This window comes from Vipera berus, assembly GCF_964194415.1.
Source record: "Vipera berus genome assembly, chromosome: 10".
Lineage (NCBI taxonomy): Eukaryota > Metazoa > Chordata > Lepidosauria > Squamata > Viperidae > Vipera > Vipera berus.
In genome coordinates, this window is record NC_138213.1 from 18,681,344 (window position 1) to 18,704,055 (window position 22,712).

General features: G+C 46.8%; 1 protein-coding gene across 2 annotated transcripts in view; it reads left to right on the forward strand.

Annotated features, from left to right (window-relative positions):
* CCDC102A (coiled-coil domain containing 102A) overlaps nt 1-21,516 on the forward strand; it is a gene marked incomplete at both ends in the record, with an annotated part of 33,885 nt that extends 12,369 nt beyond the window's left edge. For both annotated transcript variants that reach the window (XM_081335936.1, XM_081335937.1), the window contains 3 exons: nt 3,993-4,163; nt 9,811-9,914; nt 21,390-21,516. In XM_081335936.1, the coding sequence (XP_081192062.1) occupies nt 3,993-4,163; nt 9,811-9,914; nt 21,390-21,516 (402 nt within the window). The remainder of the gene's footprint in view (nt 1-3,992; nt 4,164-9,810; nt 9,915-21,389) is intronic.
* Nucleotides 21,517-22,712: the final 1,196 nt, after the last annotated feature.

Below are 22,712 nucleotides of genomic sequence, written 5' to 3' on the forward strand. Positions count from 1 at the left end.
CTGATTTGGATTCTGGATAGTACAGGTAGTCTTCGACTTGCAACAGATCATTTAGTGACTGTTCAAAGTTACAACGGCACTGAAAAAAGTGACTTACGACCGTTTTTCACACTTATGACTTTTGTGACGACCCCAGGGTCGCGTGATCAGGTGCTGGGCAATTGGTTCATATTTGTGATGGTTGCTATGTCCTGGATCGTGTGATCCCCTTTTGTGACCTTCTGACAGGCAAAGTCAATGGGGAAGCCAGATTCACTTAACAATCCTGTTACTAACTTTACAACTGCAGCAATTCACTTAACACCTGTGGCAAATGGGGCAAAAAACTCAGTTAACAAATGTCTCACTTAGCAACAGAAAATTTGGGCTCAATTGTGGTCATAAGTCGAGGACTACCTGCACATTGGGGTGGGGGGCAGCCTCCTCACAGTAGTGGGTGGGCTGGGAAAATGCTACATGTATTGCCTTTCTAATTACATATAATTTAAATTAAATTAAACACTGTTATTATAAATCCTGTTGCTTGGGCCCCACGTATTTCTGTAGGTCTGCTGGATCTTGAAATAATAAATTGTATACGTTCCCAAGGCTGTTGGTTAATCACAGTTTGATATTATTACAGTTGGGTGTACAATCAGCCAGATGTTTAGACTGGATTTGGCATTTTTATCCACCTATTGCAGGGGTAGGCAACCTTGGCTCTTTTATGACTCGTGGACTTCAACTCCCAGAATTCCTGAGCCAGCCACACTGAGGGGAAAGGGAGAGGTTTCCAAGCTGAGCCATGCTGGCTCAGGAATTCTGGGAGTTGAAGTCCACGAGTCATAAAAGAGCCAAGGTTGCCTGCCCCTGACCTACTGAATCCTTTCTAAGGACTTGAGGTAGGCAGATGTGGCCGTTTGACTGTATAGAGGTATCACTTTTAGGATGTCAGCTGTTCCAAGAAAATTGAGGGATTGCAATTGAGGGATGCTGAGTTTGTCAATCCCAGTAGTGTTCAAATGGTGCTCCAGATGTTTTGGGATTGCACTCAAGCCGCCTACGATACAGTTGGTTGCACAGTCAGCAGAAGTTTAGATTGGATTTGGCATTTTTATCCATCGATTGCCTCCTTCTCAAGGTCCTGGGATATGCAGATGTTGTTGTTTGATGGCGTTCAAGGTATCGTCGCAGGAGCTGAGCTGTTCCCCGTAAAGCTGCTTTTTGCAATTGACTGATTTTGTCAAGATGACAGTGATGTTGATGAAACCTTTCAAGTTATAAATAATTCTGCAAAGAACTTTTACTATTGGGCAGATGCAGGTTTAAATTAAAAAAAAAAGGAAAAATGCATCAAAGTCAAAATCAACTCCTGGTGACTACCTGGACATGTGCATGTGGTTTTCTTGGCTGTAAAACAGAGGCAGCTTCTGCTTTTCTCCTCCCAATTTCTGACAAACCAAATTCTGGTGGTCTGCCATCCAACCCATAACTGGGTTTGGCTTTTCTCATTTGTTTCTATGATCCAGCTTCCCCCCCCACACCTAATTATGAGGACCACAAATCATAAGTACATATATTCCCATTTTATGCAGAAAAAAAATCTATAATGGGTTTCCATTCAACAATAAACATTTCCTCTAATCAAACAAGTCAATTTGACCATCTCTGCAAGTAGCATTACCATCAGCAACCATTTCTGTGTTGTGGGTCAAACGTTTTTCCGCTCTTGGGTGCTCACATCTTTTTTTTTTCCTCCCAAAACGTACTATTTTTTATTTAAAGTTTTGAAAGAATATAAATGGGGGGGGGGGGGAATTCATTTAGAAGAGACAAGTGAGTTATATTCACAAAACATTTCTAACTTTCAACAGCAGGGGACAGTCAAACCTTACTATTGGCAAAAATGTGGTTTTAAAATTACTGTGTCTTGCAAAACTCAGACTTCTTGTGGTGGAGTGAATGCTAACACACACACACACACACACACACACACACACACACACACACACACACACACACACACAACCACCACCACCTCCCCAATCCAATGAAAGGGCCCTCTGAAAGAGGCAGTCTCTGGCCAGTTCTTGTGTGTAGAGAAGGTTTAAATGGAGATTCTCCGTGCTTTTTCGAAAGGTAACTGTACTGGGTTTTTTCTTGAAGAAGAAGACATTTTGCCTCGCACCCAAGAAGCTTCATCAGTGGTGACTGGATGGTGGAAGGATGAAAGGATGGGTTCTTGGTGTTCCTGTGGGAAGGATGCAAATGGGCCCACTTTGAAAGCCAGGCTGAGGGAGAAAAATGAAGATCTCTGTGCATCTTTCCATACATGCTTATACGTAGAAACTTTATTCTTATCGATAGGAGAAATGATTTTTTTTTAAAAAAAAGGGCATCGGATGAGGAAAAAACAGCAAATGAAAATAAAAATCCAAAGGATGACCTTTAAACTGAAACCACTTTGCCTACCAATAACTTAAACCTCCTTCGCTTCTGAGACCCAGAATCCAGGTCAAGTCTTCAACTTATTTAGGACAGGGGCCTGCAACCATGACAACTTGAAGACTTGTGGACTTCAGCTCCCAGAATTCCTCAGCCAGCATAGCTGGCTGAGGAATTCTGGGAGCTGAAGTCCACAAATCTTCAAGTTGTCAAGGTTGCAGGCCCCTGATTTAGGGACTGTTCGAAGTTACAACAGCATTGAAAATGTTGACTTATGACTGGTCCTCATACCTACGGCCATCACGGCATTCCCACGGTCACGTGATCAAAATTTGAGCACTTGGCAATCAGCGTGTATTTACAAATCGTGGCCACATGCGAGGTGTGTGTGTGTTTCACATGATCACCATTGTGATCTTCCCAGCTGCCTTCTGACAAGCCGTGTCAAAGGGGGAAACCGGATCCGCTTAATGGTTGCACGGTTCACTTAACAGCCGCAGTGACTTGATTTAACAACTGTGGCAAAAAAAGCTTGTAAAATAGGGTTTAACAACCACCTTGCTTAGCAACAGAAGTTCTGGACCCATTTGTGGTCCTAAGCAAAAGGATTACTAGTTATGATTAAGTTCTCTTGAAAACTTGTATTCCTTTTCTACTTCTTGCAACAATTAGAGCTGTGCTTAAGCTAGGCTTAAACTGGGTTTATTTCTTTGAACAAGCAGCTTTGGGTATTGCGATGATTACTTAAATCGGGGGTCTTCAACCTCAGCCCTTTTATGACTTGTGGACTTCAACTCCCAGAATTCCTCAGCCAGAGTGCCTGGCTGAGGAATTCTGGGAGTTGAAGTCCACAAGTCATAAAAGGGCCGCGTTTGAAGACCCCTGGCTTAAATCCTAGTTGGAATCACTAGCAGTTTCCAGAGCTGTAAGTGTGGTTGGGAGTTTGAATCAGCCAAGGAATAAGGCAGCATCCCAACTTCCCTTCCACGTACAGGTGGTCCTCAACTTAAACGACCACCACTGAGAACAAAACATCTGTTGCTAAGCAAGACATTACTTAAGTGAGTTTTGCCCCATTTTGCGCCCGTTCTGGCCACCGTTGTTAAGTGAATCGCTGCAGTTGTTAGCAACACGGTTGTTAAGTGAATTTGGCTGACTTTGCTTGTCAGAAGGTCGCAAAAAGGCATCCCGTGACACTGCGACCATCATAAATATGAACTAGTTGCCAAGCGTTCGAATTTTGATCACATCACAATGAGGATGCTACGACGGTCATAAGGGTGAAAAATTGGTCATAAGTCACTTTTTTCAGTGCCGTTGTAACTTTGAACGGTCACTAAACGAACTGTTGTAAGTTGAGGACTGCCTGTAGTCACCAGGGATCAAATTCATCAATTTAAAAGCTTCTTTCTTTATCCCAAATTGGGATAAAGAGGGCAGAGATGTTCCTGCTTCCTGCTAGGTTGACTTCCAGACAGGCCGCATTCTGTGGGGAGAGAGAGAAAAACCATCCTTCTCTCCCCCCTGCCCCCCCCACACACAATTCAAGCTGGTCTTGTGTCCTTCAGGAGTTGGCCGACCTGAAGCACGTCCACGCCAAACTGAAGAAGCAGCACCAGGAGAAGATGGCCGAACTGGGCCACACGATCCGGCGAGTGGAGCAGCATGAGGGAGAAGTGAAGAAGTTGCGGTTGCGAGTGGAGGAACTCAAGAAGGAACTGGCCCAAGCGGAGGACGAGGTGAGTTTCCTTCTTCCTCTGCAATGTTGACTTTGGGGAAGTCACAAATATAGGAGAGCCCATAGCCGTCCCTTTCTCGTTCCGCCAGGGGCCCAGCAAAGCTGAGCTAGCCCGTTGGGTCTGAAGGGATCACGATCAGCTGGGCAGGTTCCGGATATTGCAGGTTACAGGAACTGGGCATGGCTAGTCTAGTGAAGAGAAGGACCAGGGCAGACATGACAGCAGCCTTCCAATATTTGAGGGGCTGCCACAGAGAGGAGGGGGTCCACCTATTCTCCAAAGCACCTGAAGGCAAAGCGAGGAATAACGGATGGAAACTGATCAAGGAGAGATTCAACCTGGAAATAAGAAGAATTTTTCTGACACTGAGAACCATCAACCAATGGAACAGATTTCCTCCAGATGTTGTGGGAGATTCTTCACTGGAGGCTTTCAAGAAGAGAACTGGACTGCCATCTTGTCAGAGATGGTGTAGGGTCTCCTGCTTGGGCGGGGGGGTTGGACTAGATGACTTACAAGGTCCGTTCCAACTCCTATTCTATTGTAAACTATGATAGAATGGATCTCACAGTTGAGGAGGCCTTTCCCACAGGGCTGACCAACCATTGTCCATCATCAAGGACATCTTGCTGCCAACTGAAAAGCTGAATGAGCTTCTTTTCTCCTAAAACTAGCCCTTCTCGGCCTAAATCCACTTTTCCAGATGTTTGGACCTTGATTCCTAGACTACTCTAGCCACCATGGGGTGAATTTTGAGAAGGCACCCAAATTCAACAAGACAGCTTAAGCGACCTAGAATTTCGGAGAAGATGTTCTCCTTTTATGCTCCCAGTCCCTACGGGATTGGCCAGTCACTCTGTGACCAGGACACACGCTGGAGCATCTTCAGTTTCCCAGAAATTGGTGTCCTTCTGAATTTGCTGTCCAGATCTTTCCCAGCTTGAAAAATGCTGGCCTTCCGCTCTCTTTGGGACGCACATTTATAAATCCTGTAATCCTGCCTTGGTGCATTTGCAAGTAAGTAGTCCTCAGTTTTAGAACCATTCATTGAGTGACCAATCAAAGTTATAAAAGCATTGAAAAAAAAGTGACTTATGACTGTTTTGCATGACGTCTTCCCTGTGGTCACGTGATCAAAACCTGGATGCTTGGCAACTGGCATGTACTTATGACGGTTGCAGTGTCCCGGGGTCATGGGGTCCCCTTTTATGACCTTCTGACAAGCACAGTCAATGGGCAAGCCAGATTCATTTAACAGCCATGTCCCCAACTTAACAACTGCAGAGACGCACTTAACAACTGTGGCGAGAAAGAAAATAAAACAGGGCAAAATTCACTTAACAATTTTCTTGCTTAGTAACAAATCTTGGGCTCATAAGTCAAGAACTACCTGTAGTTAGCCTGGCCTTAAAAGATGTTACGGCTTATTCTTAACCTCTTTAATAGTTTTTTGCTATTTGTTGTTTTCCCCTTAACATAGATCAGGAAGGCTAAATGTTTGCTCCAGACTTTAGCCAGATTTAGAAGCCAATGAAATAATGCAAAAAATACATGAGGGTTATTTTTAACCAAGCTCTGGTCATTATTGCCAAGGAAAACCCATTAAGGTCCACCATCAGCCATGATGAGGGAGAAAATGCATTTTTTTAATTTAGACGATTCTCTTTGGCCCCAGGATTGCCTTGTCGTGCCCAATGCTGGATGTGTCGTTGGTTGAGTTCACTTTAATTGGCTTCTATTGATTCTGTGGAAATGCTTTGCCATCTTTCTTTTTATGTCGTTTGCTTACGTCTAAGTACCATATTACGCTATTCATATTTTATGGCTTCTGGAATCATCATTTGATATTAAGACCGGACATCCACGGAGCAGAGACTGATGAATCCCATTGATTGACAAAGGAGCAACTGTCCCAGGGTTGTAGTTTTTTAACGATTGTCGTGCACAAATTCTCTAGGTCAGACATGTCAAACACAAGGCCCGGGGGCCGGATCCGGCTCGCAAAGTGGTTTCATGTGGCCTGCGAAGCCATCCTGGAAACAGTGAGGGAACCACCCCCACTGCCTTGACCCTGGCCCAGAGACTCTCCTTCTGCCAGAGACCCTCAGATCTGTCCCACTCCTGCCCAGGCCCCCCATAGGCACCCTTGATGAGAACGATGTAGAGCTGGCCACGCCCACCCAATAGGCCATACGCACTCTAGCCACGCCCACCCAGTAAGGCCACGCCCACCCTGGCCATACCCACCTGGCCCCTTGAGGGCAACCGCAATGCTGATGCGGCCCTCAATGAAATTGAGTTTGACACCCCTGCTCTAGGTGGTTCGGCTGGAGATGGGAGAGCATGCGCACCGCACGCAAAAGATGCTCCTAGCTAAAAATTCCTCGTAACGTGAGAAAAGAGGTTCAAACTCTTGAAAGGAGTGCAGAGAAGAGCAACAAAGTTGATTAGGGGGCTGGAAGCTAAAATATATCAAGAATGGTTGCAGGAATTGGGTATGTCTAGTAGTTTAATGAAAAGAAGCACTGGGGGTGACATGATAGCAGTCTTCCAGTATTTGAGGCAGAGGTCCTCAACCTCTTGGACAACGGACTAGTTCCGTGGAGAAAGATTTTTCCACGGACTGGAGAGTGCGTGGTTTTGTGTGCTGCCTGCATCCCACAGTTGGGGTTTTGCTTGTTTGTATGGACAGGTTGCTGGCATGCCGCAGCCCGGTACTGGTCCACGGCCCAGGGGCTGGGGACCCCTGATTTAAGGGACTGCCATAAAGAGAAAGGGGGGGTGTCAACTTATTTTCCGGAGCACCAGAAGGCAAGACAAGAAACAACGGATGAAGGAGAAAAGCAACCTAGAACTAAGGAGAAATTTCCTAACAGGGAGAACAATTAACAGTGGAATGACGTGTTTTCAGAGGTTGTGAGTGCTCCATAACTGGAGGTTTTCAAGAGGAGACCAGGCAGCCATTTGTCCAGAATGGTATAGGATCTCCTAGGGGGTTGGACTAGAAGACCTCCAAGGCCCCTTCCAATTCTGTCCTTCTGTTAGCTCGAATCGCTGCTCTCCATCCATCTTGGGAAGAGATTTCTTGGAAACCCCCTACGTTGTGCACCCAAACCAGAAAATTAAAAAAAAAAGACAGAACAGGCCCAAGATCCAATTTTGTCTAAGACAGTTTCATCTTGGTGTGATTCAAAAAAGAGGCATCAAATTGGGACACGAAGTGCTGGTTTCCATTACTGGCTGTGGTAAGATCTGTGCAGCCATTTATTTAAAGTGACCTTGTTCTGAACCAGCCAACTGCAGGCCTCTGTATTTCCATCTGCATTTTTATTGGGCCTGGCAAGAACATAAGGTGGAATTATAAGTCAAGGCCGCTGAAGGGGCCGGTCCCTTGCCTTCTGTTGATGGGGCTCAGGTTCAATAAGCCTATGGCAAGCTGCAGATAGTCCTAGACCAGGGGCCTGCAACCTTGACAACTTGAAGACTTGTGGACTTCAGCTCCCAGAATTCCTCAGCCAGCTGGCTGAGGAATTCTGGGAGCTGAAGTCCACAAGTCTTCAAGTTGTCAAGGTTGCAGGCCCCTATCCTAGACTTACAACAGCACTAAAAAAGTGACTTACGAGGGTTGCAGCATCCCCAGGTTCACATGATCAAAATTCAAGCGCTTAGCAACTGACTCATACTTACGACGGTTGCAGTGTCCCAGGGGTCACGTGATCCCCTTTTGGCGGCCTTCTGACAAGCAAAGCCAAGGGGGGGGAAGCCAGATTCGTTTAACAACCATGTTACTAACTTAAGAACTGCAGCGATTCACTTAACAGCTGTGGCCGGAAAGGTCATAAAATGGGGCAAAATTCACTTAACCAATGTCTCACTTAGGAACAAAAGGGGGGGGCTCCATTGTGGTTGTAAGTCAAGGACCACCTATACAGGAAGAGTTTAACGGGCATGTTATTCTTCCTAGGACCACCCTTAGGAGACCATCTGTGATTAAAAAAATCTGCACTGCAAGGGTCGTCCATCCTTGGCAACTTTAGGATTTATGGACTTCAACACCCATCCACCCAAATACTTCTGAAATGTCTCTTCAGCAGTTCCTCCTCCTCCTCCTTCCTTCCTTCCTTCCTTCCTTCCTTCCTTCCTTCCTTCCTTCCTTCCTTCCTACCTTCCTTCTCCTCTGGCTTGCTTGCATCACCAACTCTGGCACCTAAGATGACAACTGGTGTTTGTATGTGTGGAAGATGAAATACAGGGGGGGGGTTCATCTCTCCTCTCTCCCTTTCCACCCTCTTGCCCACCCACTTTTGGCAACCTCTAACACCCATGGTTGCTGTTAGCCGATTCGATCAGACAGAGTCGGCACACTTTTTGAAATCTTGCAAGACCTCGGAAATGGGCTTTTTCCGGCGATTCAACAGCCCATCCCACTCCGTTCTAGCCTTTCAGAAGGCTGTTAAGATTTAGAATAGAATAGAATAGAATAGAATAGAATAGAATAGAATAGAATAGAATAGAATAGAATAGAATAGAATAGAATAGAATAGAATAGAATAGAATAGAATAGAATAGAATAGAATAGAATAGAATAGAATAGAATTTGGAAAATAGAATAGAATAGAATAGAATAGAATAGAATAGAATAGAATAGAATAGAATAGAATAGAATAGAATAGAATAGAATAGAATAGAATTTGGAAAATAGAATAGAATAGAATAGAATAGAATAGAATAGAATAGAATAGAATAGAATAGAATAGAATAGAATAGAATAGAATAGAATAGAATAGAATAGAATAGAACTGGGAGGGACCTTGGAGGTCCTCTAGTCCAGCCCCCTGCTCAAGCAGGAGAACCTTTACCATCTGAGGCAAGTGCCTTCTTAAAAATCTCCAGTGATGGAGCACTCACGATTTCTGGAGGCAAGCTCTTCCACTGGTTAATTGTCCCCACTGTCAGGCAGTTTCTCCTTAGTTCCAGGTTGCTTCTCTCTTTGGTCAGTTTCCAACCATTGTTTCTCGCCCTTCCCTCTGGTGCTTTGGTAAATAACATGACCCCCTCCTCTTCTTAGTGGCAGCCCCTCAAATACTGGAACACTGCTATCATCTCTCCCCTATTTCTTCTTTTCTTTTCTTTTAGGATTGTATGGGTAGATATTATGAATGGGGAAGTGGTGAGATTCAAATATGTGAACATCTGTGTGGATGCCACTTCCGGAAGTCCATTCTGGGCCTGGGCAACAAAAAATTAGCTACCGGTTCTGCCGAAGTGGTGCGAACCGGCTGAATCCCACCACTGGAAGGGGGGCATCTGAGCCTGCTGCGGGGTACCCCAAGGGGACGATTATGGCACAGGAGGGGTCTTTTTATTTATTTATTCTTACATTGTTTTGATCAGTCCTTTTTTGTAAAAGAAAAAGGTGCCGGAACTCACACATGTCATACAACCCGCCTTGCCTACCCTACAAGGTTCCATCCAAAAAAGGTGCTGGAACTCCGTTCTGAGCATTCTATGACAAAAAAAGCCCTGTTGATTGTTTCATTTTTTGGATTTATGACTGCTGTAAGCTGCCCATAGTCGCTTGAGGTGGGCGGGCATGTAAAACTATTGAAATGAATCAAATAGACACTCTGGTCTTTGCCCCTTACAGCTTGATGACGCTCATAACCAGGTCCGCAAGCTGCAGAGGTCGCTGGACGAGCAGACGGAACAGAATGAAAATCTCCAAGTCCAGCTGGAACACCTGCAATCCAGGTAGGGGGAAGAAGTAAGCGACCTCTATTTGCCGTATCAACCGAGGGAGGAGAATATGAGAAGGAACGCAGGCAGTCCTCGGCTTATGGCCCTAACTGAGCCAAATAAAGCAGTTGTTAAGCAAATGTGGCAGTCATTAAGAGACTGGACAGCCATTTGTCCGAAATGGTATAGGGTTTCCTGCCTGAGCAGGGGGTTGGACTAGATGACCTCCAAGGTCCCTTCCAACTTTTTTATTACTACTACTATTACTACTACTACTACTATTATTATTATTATTATTATTATTATTATTATTATTATTATTATTATTATTATTATTATTATTATCACATGCTGGCTCAGGAATTCTGGGAGCTGAAGTCCACAAGTCATAAAAGAGCCAAGGTTGCCTAGCCCTGCTCTAGAATGTGCTTCTGGGTTCCCACCTACAAGTCTGAAATCTCCTCGTTGTCTCCCATCCAACCACTTGCCAGGCTGAAAGCTGCTTGAATTTGCCAGTCAACCACAATGAACTGCAGCCTAGATTTCTGGGCGGTGGGACTTCTTCCTGGGCCTGTAAAGGTCTTCCTTCTTGGGAAAAGGAGAGTTGATCTTTTCTTGCCTACTTGGCACCTGCTTCCTCCAATTGTCCCTTTGGGCACACACAAAAACACACACACACAGCAGTTAAGACTGTCCTCGGGGCGGAGCTAGGAAGGTAGTCCTTGACTAAAGACCGCAACTGAGCCCAGAATCTTGGTCATTAAGCCAGGTAAAGGTAAAGGTTCCCCCGCACATGCGTGCTAGTCATCTCCAAATCTAGGGGCCGGTGCTCATCTCCGTTTCAAAGCCGAAGAGCCACGCTTGTCCGAGGACGTCTCCGTGGTCATGTGGCCGGCATGACTAGACGCCAAAGGCGCACGGAACGCTGTTACCTTCCCACCGGAGTGGTCCCTATTTTTCTACTTGCATTTTTACGTGCTTTCGAACTGCTAGGTTGGCAGAAGCTGGGACGAGTAACAGGCGCTCACTCTGCTACGCGGCACTCGGGATTCAACCCGCCAAACTGCCGACCTTCTGATCGACAAGCTCAGCATCCTAACACACTGAGCCACCGCGTCCCTCTGTCATTAAGCCAAGCTGTTGATAAATAAGAGGTCACAGGACTGCTTTTGTTCAGCGACTGTAACCCCAGCAGCCCCGATTGCAGTCATTAAGCATTTGCGTGAGCCAGGGCTTTTCAACCTTCTCACCCGTTGTGCCACTTTTAGGATAGGGCAACATCCGAGTACCACCAGTCGCCTAGCAAGGTGTCAAAAACCTGATGACAAAAAAAAGGAAAAAAGTGATGCAGTACAGGTAGTCCTCGACTTACAACAGTTCGCTTAGTGACTGTTCGAAGTAACAATGGCACTGAAAAAAGTGGTCCCCCCAAGCCACAGCCGAGCAAGACACCTGCCTGCCTGCCCGGCGGCACTCTTCCTCCTGTCCGAGGTTTTCATTGTTGTGAGCAATTCTGTTGATTGGCAGCGGGGGTGGGGTGGGGTGGGTGTTTGGTTTTTATTCCCCCCCCCTCCCATCTGCTGGGTGGTTGCAGAAGGTTTTGGTCACTTCAGATGACCCTGGGAGACTGTGACCGTCATAAATATGAAACAGTTGCCAAGCATCTGAATGTCAATCACAAGACCCTGGAGATGCTGCAACATTCCAGCTGATCGGCGCTTCTTCTGGGCTCAGAAGCGCCAGGATCAGCGCCAAGCTCCAACTGGATCTTGGCGCTGATCCTGGCGCTTCCGCTGAGCCCTGACAGCCCTGCAGCTCCAGCCGTCTCTCGCTCAGGCTTGTGCGGTGCTGCCACCGGTTCAGCCCATTCCCCTCCCCTGCTACCACTTCTCTAGGATGGTCGCGTACCACCTGCCAGGTGCCGATGTACCACAGGGGGTACCCGTGCCACTGGTTGAAAAGCCCTGGCGTGAACCATTAACAGGACAGAGTCCTGGGTAAAGAGGACTCTGGGAGGCAGTCCTGGGGGGCAGACTTCATTGGGAGGGGGGGGCATTTCTGTACCCTGCCAAAGGAGTTCACCTCTCCTTGGTACCCAGCTTTTTCAGCCAACCTCCAGAGACGAAAAGGGCTCTTCCTGGCACACAACAGGTTGCCAAGCATCCAGATCACAATCATGTGATGGGGGCGGCAAAGGCAAAGCTTTGTGATGGTCGAAAGCGCTTTACGTGGGTAAGGCACCGTTTCTGAGGCCCCTGTAACTTCAAATGGTCTTTAAATAACCAGTCATAAGTCAAGGATTATGTGTAGTCCACTGCTTCTCAAGCTCAGACACTTTTAAGCTGTATGGACTTCAACTCCCAGAATTCACCGGCCAGCATGAAACATTTTGTGATGGTCATATGTACTTTATGTGTGTAAAGCACCTTTTCTGAGACCATTGTAACTTCAAACAGCCATTAAGTGACCAGTCAAAAGTCAAGGACTATCCATAGTCCACTGCTTCTCAACCTCATGAACTTTAAGCAGTATGGACTTCAGTTCCCATGAATTCTGGGAGTTGACGTCCACCTAACGTAAAGTTGCTGAAGTGGAGAAAACGCTGATTTAATCCAATCTAGAGACTCTTCCACTTCCCTTTGCCCCTTGCAGGAGAAAAGTCAGGCTGAAAGAGGCTGTCTGCCATCGGTGGTCCTTTACAGAACAACCTACAGAACTTGTGTCCTGGTCTCCATTCCTATCACAGCTTCTGGTTTCTCCATAACCATCTCCTCCTCCTCCTCCTCCTCGTGTTCTTCCACTTTTAAAATATTGATTGCTCTCTGTTCTCAGCTTCCAATTTTGTTCCCTTCTCAGAAACTCCAAAGCAATTAAGAGAACAGCCTCCTCCTAGGAAACTCCTGGGTAATTTGTTAGCTGAACACAACATGCAAATTGGCCGCGGCTATAATTAGAGAAGAGAGGAAGGTGGGGGATTTTTCTCCGAGGGAGCGGCGGTTGGGCAAAAGAGGGCATCTTGGCGAGAAGCTGCCATGGGAGACCCAGCCAGGTTGGGGCCATTGTCTCCTGGGTCAACTGGGGGCGGGGGGAGAAGAAGGCGGCTTCTTTCACTAGCCAAGGGGAGAAAAGGGGTCAGGCAGAAGGCCTCGTGCCGGATCACCAAGCCACCTTGAGGAACGCCATCAGAGAAGAGGGTACTTGTGGCCTTCATTGTCTACTGGGGGAACAAGGGAAGAGCTTCACCTTTCTCCTCCTTCTGACCTTCTCATGCTTGACCTCCCACGATGCTGCGCTTCAGCAAAGGCAAGCTTACGTTCAGCATCTTCACCGCTTTGCTTCTTCCAAATGCTGGTGCTCAGCATGGCTGCCTACTCAGTGGCAACAGATTCATAATACTTACCTGGCTATTTATCTGAGCAAGTCGGGCGTAGCAATGAAAAGCACTGGATTAGAAACTGGGAGATGGTGAGTTCTAGCTCCCTCTGAGGCACCTAGCCGGCTGAGGAACCTTGGGCTGCTCCCCATCTCTCAGCCTTGGGAAGAAAGAGGAGGAAGTCAAGGCACACTACTTCCAGAAACCTTGCCAAGAACAGGGACTTCCACTGCAATCACATCCCAACCAGCATCTTTATTTATGTCTAAAGCACTTTCAAATGATAGTCAGGTAACATTCAAAGCTGAGCAAGTAAAATAAGTAGAAAATAGATCATAGAAATACAGCCCGTGCAAAAAGTATGTCAAATAACGAGGATTAAAACTAGGTGACCTTCATCCGGTATCTGGCCACATCGGCTGCATTTTCCCTCACCAGCATGAGGTCTTTTTCCATACCTGTTGAAGGACATCGTATGCACCAATGGCATACCTCAGATGGATTGTCCTACTCCACATTCACACAGAGCATCTTCTATAAGGGAAGCCCCATTTTCTTAGATTGTCTTTTTAATCTTTCTAGCCTGGCACGCAATCTCATTTTATGATTTCCATACTGGCCAAGGCTGTTCTTGACCAGGTGGCGGGCAGTTGTGTGGCCGTGCCCAATTGCTCGGGAGCTCCTTACTCCCGGGACGGTCCATGGCAGCTGCTTCTTTTGGTGGAGGTTTTGAGGAAGCTGTTCCTTGACCTCCGTCTTGACCTTGGAGGCTGTAACCCAGCCAGCATGCCAGAATTCTGGCTGTTGGTCCAACCGTCTTCAAGCTGCCATGGTTAAGGAACATTGCGGCGCTTCAGAGTCAGCTTCCAAACGATGCTTTGGAGCGTAGGGGATCATGAACATGAGCCTCATCTGCAGCCTCTCCAGCAGCTCTCGGTCTGGAGGGAAAATGCCATCAATTTCAGGTGCAACCGACAGAGCCTGGCTTGATCGTTCACAACCCTGGAGAGCAACTCCAAAACTCAACATAGTCTAATTAAATCACCTTGGAGAGCTGCCTCGGGGATTCTCTGATGAAATGTACAGAAGTCCTGCTGTCTCTGAGGTCCAGGGAAGATGGTCTCAGAGACCAACTAACTTCTTTCTTTCCTATAAAACAAGAAAGAGCATCTTCGTACCGTCTCGTCTTTTCACTTCCAAAAACTTCAGAACAGCCTTTGGGGGCGGGGGGGAAGTTAGATGTTCTTCAGCCAGCAACAAGATAGGGGCCTGGTTCCCACATGCCATAGTACGGTTTGCAAATATCTAGCTGTTGTATTTTCCAAAACAGATGGAAAAGATGGTGAAGCAGTTGTATTTTGGAAAGAAGTGAAGAGTGCAATTCAGTGAGGGATGAGTTCCCGCCAGTGGGAATGGCTGGGATTTTCTGGGGGTGTTCCTTATTGTTGGAGGAAGAGCTTGGCTTTTGAATTGGGTGTTAACAAAGTTAACACTGCATGTTTTCTCCATTCCTTGCTTTAATGTGGTGGGAAATGCCGTTGCTTTGGGCAGGCAGAAAAAGAGGCTCGGAGTCTTAACAGAGACTTCAGTTGCTCCACGTTGCTTACAATTTAGCAACCTGGGGGTGCTCCAAGTGTGTAAGCCAATATTATGCTTCGGTGTGTGAACACACCTAGAGAGGTTTTGGGACCAGATATGTATCAGACTCAAAGGAATGTGGAAAAATGTCACTATATACTAGGATTTGCCTGTTTGTGTGGGATGCTTATCTTCTCACAGCTTCTTCCATTCCTGCAGGTAGGGACATCCACAGAGGAGAGGTCAAAAGTAAAACATAGAATATTTAAAGAGTATATGATGAAAGGTAGTGGGAACTGGAAATGTCTAATCCAGGGGTAGGCAACCTTGGCTCTTTTATGACTCGTGGACTTCAACTCCCAGAATTCCTGAGCCGGCCACGCTGAGGGGAAAGGGAGAGGTTTCCAAGCTGAGCCATGCTGGCTCAGGAATTCTGGGAGTTGAAGTCCACGAGTTATAAAAGCTAAGGTTGCCTACCCCTGGCCTAGTCCTAGGCCGCTTTATGACTCGTGGACTTCAACTCCCAGAATTCCTGAGCCGGCCACGCTGAGGGGAAAAGGAGAGGTTTCCAAGCTGAGCCATGCTGGCTCAGGAATTCTGGGAGTTGAAGACCCCGAGTCATAAAAGAGCCAAGGTGGCCTAGCCCTGGTCTAATCTAACAAAGAGAAGGACTAGGGATCATATGATAGTAGTATTCTAGTATTTAGGGAGCTGCCAGAAAGAAGAGGGAGTCAAGCTATTCTCCAAAGAGCCTGAAGGCAGGAAAGAAGCAACGGATGGAAACTCATCAAGGAGAGAAGCAACCTGGAACTAAGGAGAAACTTCCTAACAGGGAGAACAATCAACCAGTGGAACGGCTTGCCTCCAGAAGTTGTGGGTGCTCCATCACTGTGTCTTAAGAAAAGACTGGACAGGCATATGTCTGATATGATATAGGGCAGTGATGGCGAACCTTTTAAAGACCGAGGGCCCAAACTGCAACCCCAAACCCACTTATGTATCGTCGGGTGCAGGGTGGGCGTGGCCCATTGGGTGGGCGTGGCTGCAGTGGTAATGGCAGACTGGGTGGGACTGAAAAGTTCAATCAATTCCAACTTTGTGAGATTTTTTTTTCCCTGCGAGAAGTTGAAACTGATTGATTGATTGAACCTTTTTTTTTGTACATGGTAGCGGAAGCCTAAAGCGAAAAGGTTTTATAAAACCCAGCTGAAGGCCTAGGACTGGGGCGACAGCACGCGTGCCCACAGAGAGGGCTCCGCGTGCCACCTGTGGCACACGTGCCATAGGTTCGCCACCACAGATATAGGGTCTCCTGCCTGAGCAGGGGGTTGGACTAGAAGACCTCCAAAGTCCCTTCCAACTCTATTGTTCTGTTAAAAAAAAAGTCAGGATGGCATCTGGGACAGTGGGGGGAGGTGTCAAAGCCCCATCTTTTTTCATGCATCATGGCGGCTTTTCTTTAACCGCTACCCCCACCCCACTTCCGCAGCCACCTTGCTTGCCTGAATCTCTTCCGCACGCTGCTCTTTTCTTTTAAGTTCACAACGTGCAGCTCCTTTTGCGACTGGAGGGGCAGGTGAATGTGGTGTATGAAGGATTCACAACCCAGGAAAATAAAAAAAGGCCTGGCGTGGAAGAGGAAGGTTGAGACGGCTCCGCTCTGAGCAAAGTGCCTTTAAGAGATACTTTAATTTTATGGGCCTTTTAGAAAGAGGTTTTTTTAAAAAAAATTTGCATGCGTGCTTCTCTAGCAATAAAACACTGAAATGTCTGTCAGACAGATCGATTCTGCTCTATTGAAAGACGAGGCAGCGAGTTTTCTCTCTCTCTCTCTCTCTCTTTCCTTTCTTGCAAAGAAAAGAGGGAGGAGGAGGAGAGAGGGGAGATGTGGTTTTTATCTTCTTATTTTATTGGGGAGGTCGCCATTAAATCAAAGGAGAATAATGGAGCTTTCCTTGGCAAATGGGATCCGAGAGATCCCATTTCCCCTCCCCACCTTAAATAATGAATGCTTTTTCCAGTAAAAAGCAGCTGAAGTCAGGTAGCTGCGTGCCCCAGAGAATGCAAGGCCAGGCCTCGCTCCACTCAGGCTTTGTGGCTTTGGATTGGAAACTCCGGAGGTAAATTTTCTCGGGGTGAAACCTAATGCTGGGAAGATCAGGGAGCGCACAGTGCTGAGAACGCCCAGTTGAAGAGGCCAGCCGGATAAAGACTTGCCTGCCCCTCCCAGCACGCGCCCCCCCAGCAGCAGCAGCAGAAAGGGGGAGGGCAGGCAGCTGCTGGACCTTCTCCAAACTCACCCTGGACTTCAGGACGTGCCCAGCAGCTGAAAGCAAAGTTTAAGGTGGCACAACATTCCAGATAAAGGTCATCTGATATAGAATAGAATAGAGCTGGAAGGGACCTTGGAGGTCTTCTAGTCCAGCCCCCTGCTCAAGCAGGAGAACCTATATACCATCTCAGACAGGTATATAGTCTATATACCTCAGTCTAGTCTCTTCTTAAAAACCTCCAGTGATGGAGAGCCCACAATTTCAGGAGGCAGGCTGTTCCACTGGTTGATCGTCCTCACTGTCAGGAAGTTTCTCCTTAATTCCAGGTTGCTTCACTCTTTGATCAGTTTCCAACCATTGTTTCATGTCCTGCCTTCTGATGCTTTGGAGAATAGTTTGACCCCCTCTTCTTTGTGGCAGCCCCTCAAATAATGGAAGACTGCTATCATGTCGCTCAATTTCTTCTTTTCTTTAGACCAGCCAAACCCAAATCCCGCAGCTGTTCTTCGTAGGCTTTAGTCTCCAGGCCTTATGATCATCTTAGTTGCTCTTCTCTGAATTTTTTCCAAACTCTCAACATCTTTTTCGTGATATGGTGACCAAAATTGGCTGCGGTATTCCAGGTGTGGTCTCACTAGGGTTTTATAAAGCGGTACTAATACCTCGCGTGATCTTGATTCTATGCCTCTGTTTATACAACCCAGGATTGTATTAGCTTTTTTGGCTGCTGCTGCACATTGCTGGCTCTTAGTCAAGCAATCATCCACTAGGACTCCAAGGTCCCTCTCATGGTTACTGTTTTTGAGCCAAGTCTCCCCCAGTCTGTACTCAACTTATGACCGGTTGCTTAGTGACCATTTGAAGTTCTGAATCTACCACGGGCATGTATGTCAAATGATTGCCGTGTCACAAATTGTCGGTTGCCATTTGTGATCTTCCCAGATAGCTTTTGACAAGCAAAGTCAATTTGGGGGGGGGGGAAATGGATTCACTCTGATTGTCTGATTCACTTAACAACTGCAGTCATTTGTTGAACAACCATGGCAAAAAAAGCTCATAAAATCGACTCGATTAACAACCAGCTTGATTAGCAATGGAAATTCTGGTCTTCATTGTGGTTATAAGTTGAGGACTAGGGGTGTGTGTGTGTGTGTGTGTGTGTGTGTGTGTGTGTAAAGAAATCTACACTTCTTCAAGTTGCCCAGGCTGAAAAACACTTGAGTTAAAGCAAGATCTCTTTAAGGCTGCTTGTAGCTTTAAAATCCAAAACCCAAATTCTCAATTTAAATCTAATCTAAAATCTATGAAGAACGGCTGCGGAACTTGGGTTTGGCTAGCTAGTCTAAAGAAAAGAAGAAACAGGGATGACATGATAGCAGTGTTCCAGTATCTGAGGGGCTGCCACAAAGAAGAGGGGGGTCAAATTATTCTCCATAACACCAGAGGGCAGGACAAGAAACAATGGCTGGAAACTGATCAAAGAGAGACGCCACCTGGAATTAAGGAGAAAGTTCCCGACAGTGAGGACAATTAACCATTGGAACATCTTGACTCCAGAAGTTGTGGGTGCTTCATTACTGAAGAGACTGGACAGCCACTTGTCTCAAATTGTATAGGGTCTGGAGGTTGGACTAGTCACTAGAAGACCTCCAAGGTCCCTTCCAGCTCTATTCTGAATCTGGATTTGAAGACTGCTTGCAGCTTTAAAATCCAGATTCTCAATTTGAGAATGTGTGTCAGAACCCACCCCAATCCACATCTTAGGAAAGAAGAACTCTTGGAGACAGGATTGTCCAAACAGGAACTTTTACTAAAACGTGGTTGACAGTGGATAATCTAGACAGGATCTGGAAACTGTCTCGCAGGTCGATACTTTTAAAGTGTCCCCGAGTAAAAACCCCTCCCCTCAGTCCATTTGGTCCGTCCCGGATCAGTCAAGTTTCAGGTGTCAAAACCCCTTGTGGGAAAAGAGAAACACCAGTAGTTTGCAACATTATTACTTCACATTCCCTTCACATTCCCATCGGAGATACAAACCAGAATCCCCCCCCCTCTTTCTTTGTTGTTCTTAGTTCAAAGGTTTCTTCCCTGGTCTGTTGTGATGGCCTCCAGGCAGGCTGAATACACAAATCTTGCATCTAAGGGATAGAGATGGGCAATGAACAACCCTGTCTTCTCTTCCCCTCCTTGGGAATGGCAGAATCCAGTAAGGGGGTGAGATTTAGGTTTGCACAGACAGGGAGTTAGAAATGAAATATAAATGGATTCTGACAATGTGGGAGCATTGAACAGTTCTTGATATGCCTCTTATTTCGGCTGTGCTCCCAGACCAAGAAGCCTGTGTGTAAAAGAGAAGCTCGGAATTGCCCCGTGATCTTGTATATTGAGCATAGGTCTTAAATGTTGCAGTACCCCATCTGCAATCTTCTGTCTTTCGACTGACTTTGTAGAGCAACCCTTGGAGGCTTAAGCAGCTTGACCTACTTTTGGGTGGGTGGGTGGGGTGTCTTCCAGTTTGTTTTTTTTAACTACTTGCTTGATAACAAGGTCTGGAGAATTCAGAAGCTCGCCCATATATCTTTCTATTCTCCATCTTTTCCGTTGCATCCTAACTAAATTGCCTCTGAGCGACATGCAGGCACATTAAACGGTTGCAAGTATCTGCAATGGGTGTGTGTGTGTGTGAAGCATTAGACTTTTATTTATAAATAACGAACGTCTGGGGAGATGTAAATCCTTCCATCAACCCAGCCTCCTCCTACCCTGTTCCTTGAAGGCGCCTACTAATGACTTGCCTCTGTGGCCTGATGGGTCCAGGAAAAATAGTTTTGGATTCCATCAAAAAATGCATTGCGCTACTGAAAACGTTGGGAAGGCTGTGGGGGAGATTGTCCAGATGCAACTTTATCGGCAAGCTACACCCTCTTAATTGGGTAACATTTAAATGCAAAAGGGTAGTTTTGGAATCAAGTGGGCAGGGATCTTATTTAAATGGCTTGATCTTTCGGTGGAAAGGACTGGTTTCTTTTTTAAGCATTTAAAGCAGGGTTTGTCAACCTTGGCAACTTGGAAGATCCGTGGACGTCAACTCCCAGAATTCCCCAACCAGCCAAGCTGGCTGGGGAATTCTGGGAATTGACGTCCATGGATCTTCCAAGTTGCCAAGGTTGACAAACACTGACCTAAAGTAAAAATGAACAAAAAACTACGAGCTTTGATTATTTATATATGTATGGTTTATACACTACAGGGAATCAGATGGCCAAAAGTGACTACAGGTAGTCCTCGACTTTACAACCATTCATTTAAGGACCGTTTGAAATTGCAACGGCATGGGAAAAAAGGGACTCACGAACATCTTTCACACTTGCGACCATTGCAACAGCCCCATGGTCACATGATCAAAATTCGGACATTGGGCACCTGGCTCATATTTATGACGGTCGCAGTGTCCTGGGGTCAGGCGATCCCCTTTTGCGACCTTCTGACAAGCAAAGACAACAGGGAAGCCAGTTCCACTTACCATGTAGGTTCCCAGCTTAACAACTGCAGTGATTCGCTTAACAACTGTGGCAAGAAAGGTCATAAAATGGAGCAAAATTTACTCAATGGCCGTCTTGCTTAGCAACAGAAATTGTGGGCTAAATTGTGATCATAAGTCAAGGACTACCTGTAATTGTAATAGACCAGGAGGCTGCGCAGGTAGGAAAACTGGATAAAATTATGTTCCACCACTAACCATCTAATTAAATTGTGTTGACTGTCTGTTCTTGGATTAAGACATTCCCCTAGGCCAGGGGTAGGCAACCTTGGCTCTTTTATGACTCGTGGACCTCAACTCCCAGAATTCCTGAGCCAGCATGGCTCAGCTTGGAAACCTCTCCCTTTCCCCTCAGCATGGCTGGCTCAGGAATTCTGGGAGTTGAAGTCCACGAGTCAAAAGAGCCAAGGTTGCCTACCCCTGGCCTAGAATATCAGAGGTGGGGAACCATGGGCCGTTTATGACTTGTGGACTTCAACTCCCAGAATTCTTCAGCCAGTATGGCTGGCTCAGGAATTCTGGGAGCTGAAGTCCACAAGTCATAAAAGGGCCATCGTTCCCCCATCCTTGCCGTAGATGGAAGCTTTGGGTGATCCAGGATGGCTATTTTTAAAGCTTGGTGCCTCTTTGGGGCACCAACGCTTGCTTTCCCATCTGCTTAAATGTAATTGTCAAAATACAATGTCAACTATCTAAGGAGGCTTCTTTTCTGTTCCCTGGGACAGACTTCGCCGGCAGCAGAACCTGCCTCTTTTTGGGAAGATCCGTGGCTCACGCTTTGGTCCGGGTGAGCCTGGAGATTGCACCAGTGACCCGGATGAAGATGAAGACTTGAAAATCCAAGTTCCGTAGCAGCTGGTTCCACGTCTGGAGGCACCGAAGGTTGCATCTCAAAAGCCAGGAAATTGTGGAGCTGAGCCCAGGAGCTCTTGGAGGAGACAGTTCCTTCTCCCGCCTTACAGCCTTTTCTTTCACCTGACTTGAAGGATGATGGGAGCGCTCTGGACAAACGACATCAGCCGTCATGCGCTGGCCTTCGTCAGAAGAAGATTTTCTGCAGAAGTTCTGGGAAACGTCCTTGAAAGTCACGCCCCCGTTTCTCATTGGCCTTCTCCCCGTTCAGCCTCAGTCCCTCCAACACCACTCAGTCTACCCAGAGCAAAATACTATAAGCTCCAAAGCAGCGAGAATCATCTTCTCCTGGAAAGGAGAGAACATGCTAAGCGCACCTCTATGGCCTTAATTTCTCGCCCGCACACAGCTTCTGCGAATGCTTACTTTCCTTGGACTTAAAGTCGCGTGCAACTGCAACTCTGAGGATCCAAGATTTGGAGATGAGCTCATCTGATACTGCAGGCTTAGGAGGGGAAACCAAAGTGGGGGAGAGAATGAGTCAGCTTCTCTTGTTACCAAAGGTTCCCCCTGAATCCAGGCACTTCTGATGTCACCTCTTCCCCCAACCAACCAGCCCAAGAACTGACATATCCGTCCCTCCATATCTCCTGAGGTCTGAAGAGAAGGCAGTGGAGACACCAGAAAACCTGAGAGGTGGATTTCTCCGTTTCATTTGCCTACTTTCTATAGCAGTGGTGGGATTCAAATAGGTGAGCAGCCGGTTCTCTGGGTGGATGCCACTTCCGGACATCCATTCTGGGCCTGGGCAACAAAAAAATTAGCGTCCGGAAGTTCTGCTGAAGTGGTGCAAAACTGGCTGAATCCCGGCACTGTATCTACATAAGGTAAAGGTTCCCCCACACTTGTGTGCTAGTCGTTTCCAACTCTAGGGGCCGGTGCTCATCTCCGTTTCAAAGCCGAAGAGCCAGCGCTTGTCCGAGGACATCTCCATGGTCATGTGGCCGGCATGACTAGACGCCAAAGGCGCACGGAACGCTGTTCCCTTCCCACCGGAGTGGTCCCTATTTTTCTACTTGCATTTTTACGTGCTTTCGAACTGCTAGGTTGGCAGAAGCTGGGACGAGTAACAGGCGCTCACTCTGCTACGCAGCACTCGGGATTCGACCCGCCAAACTGCCGACCTTCTGACCCAC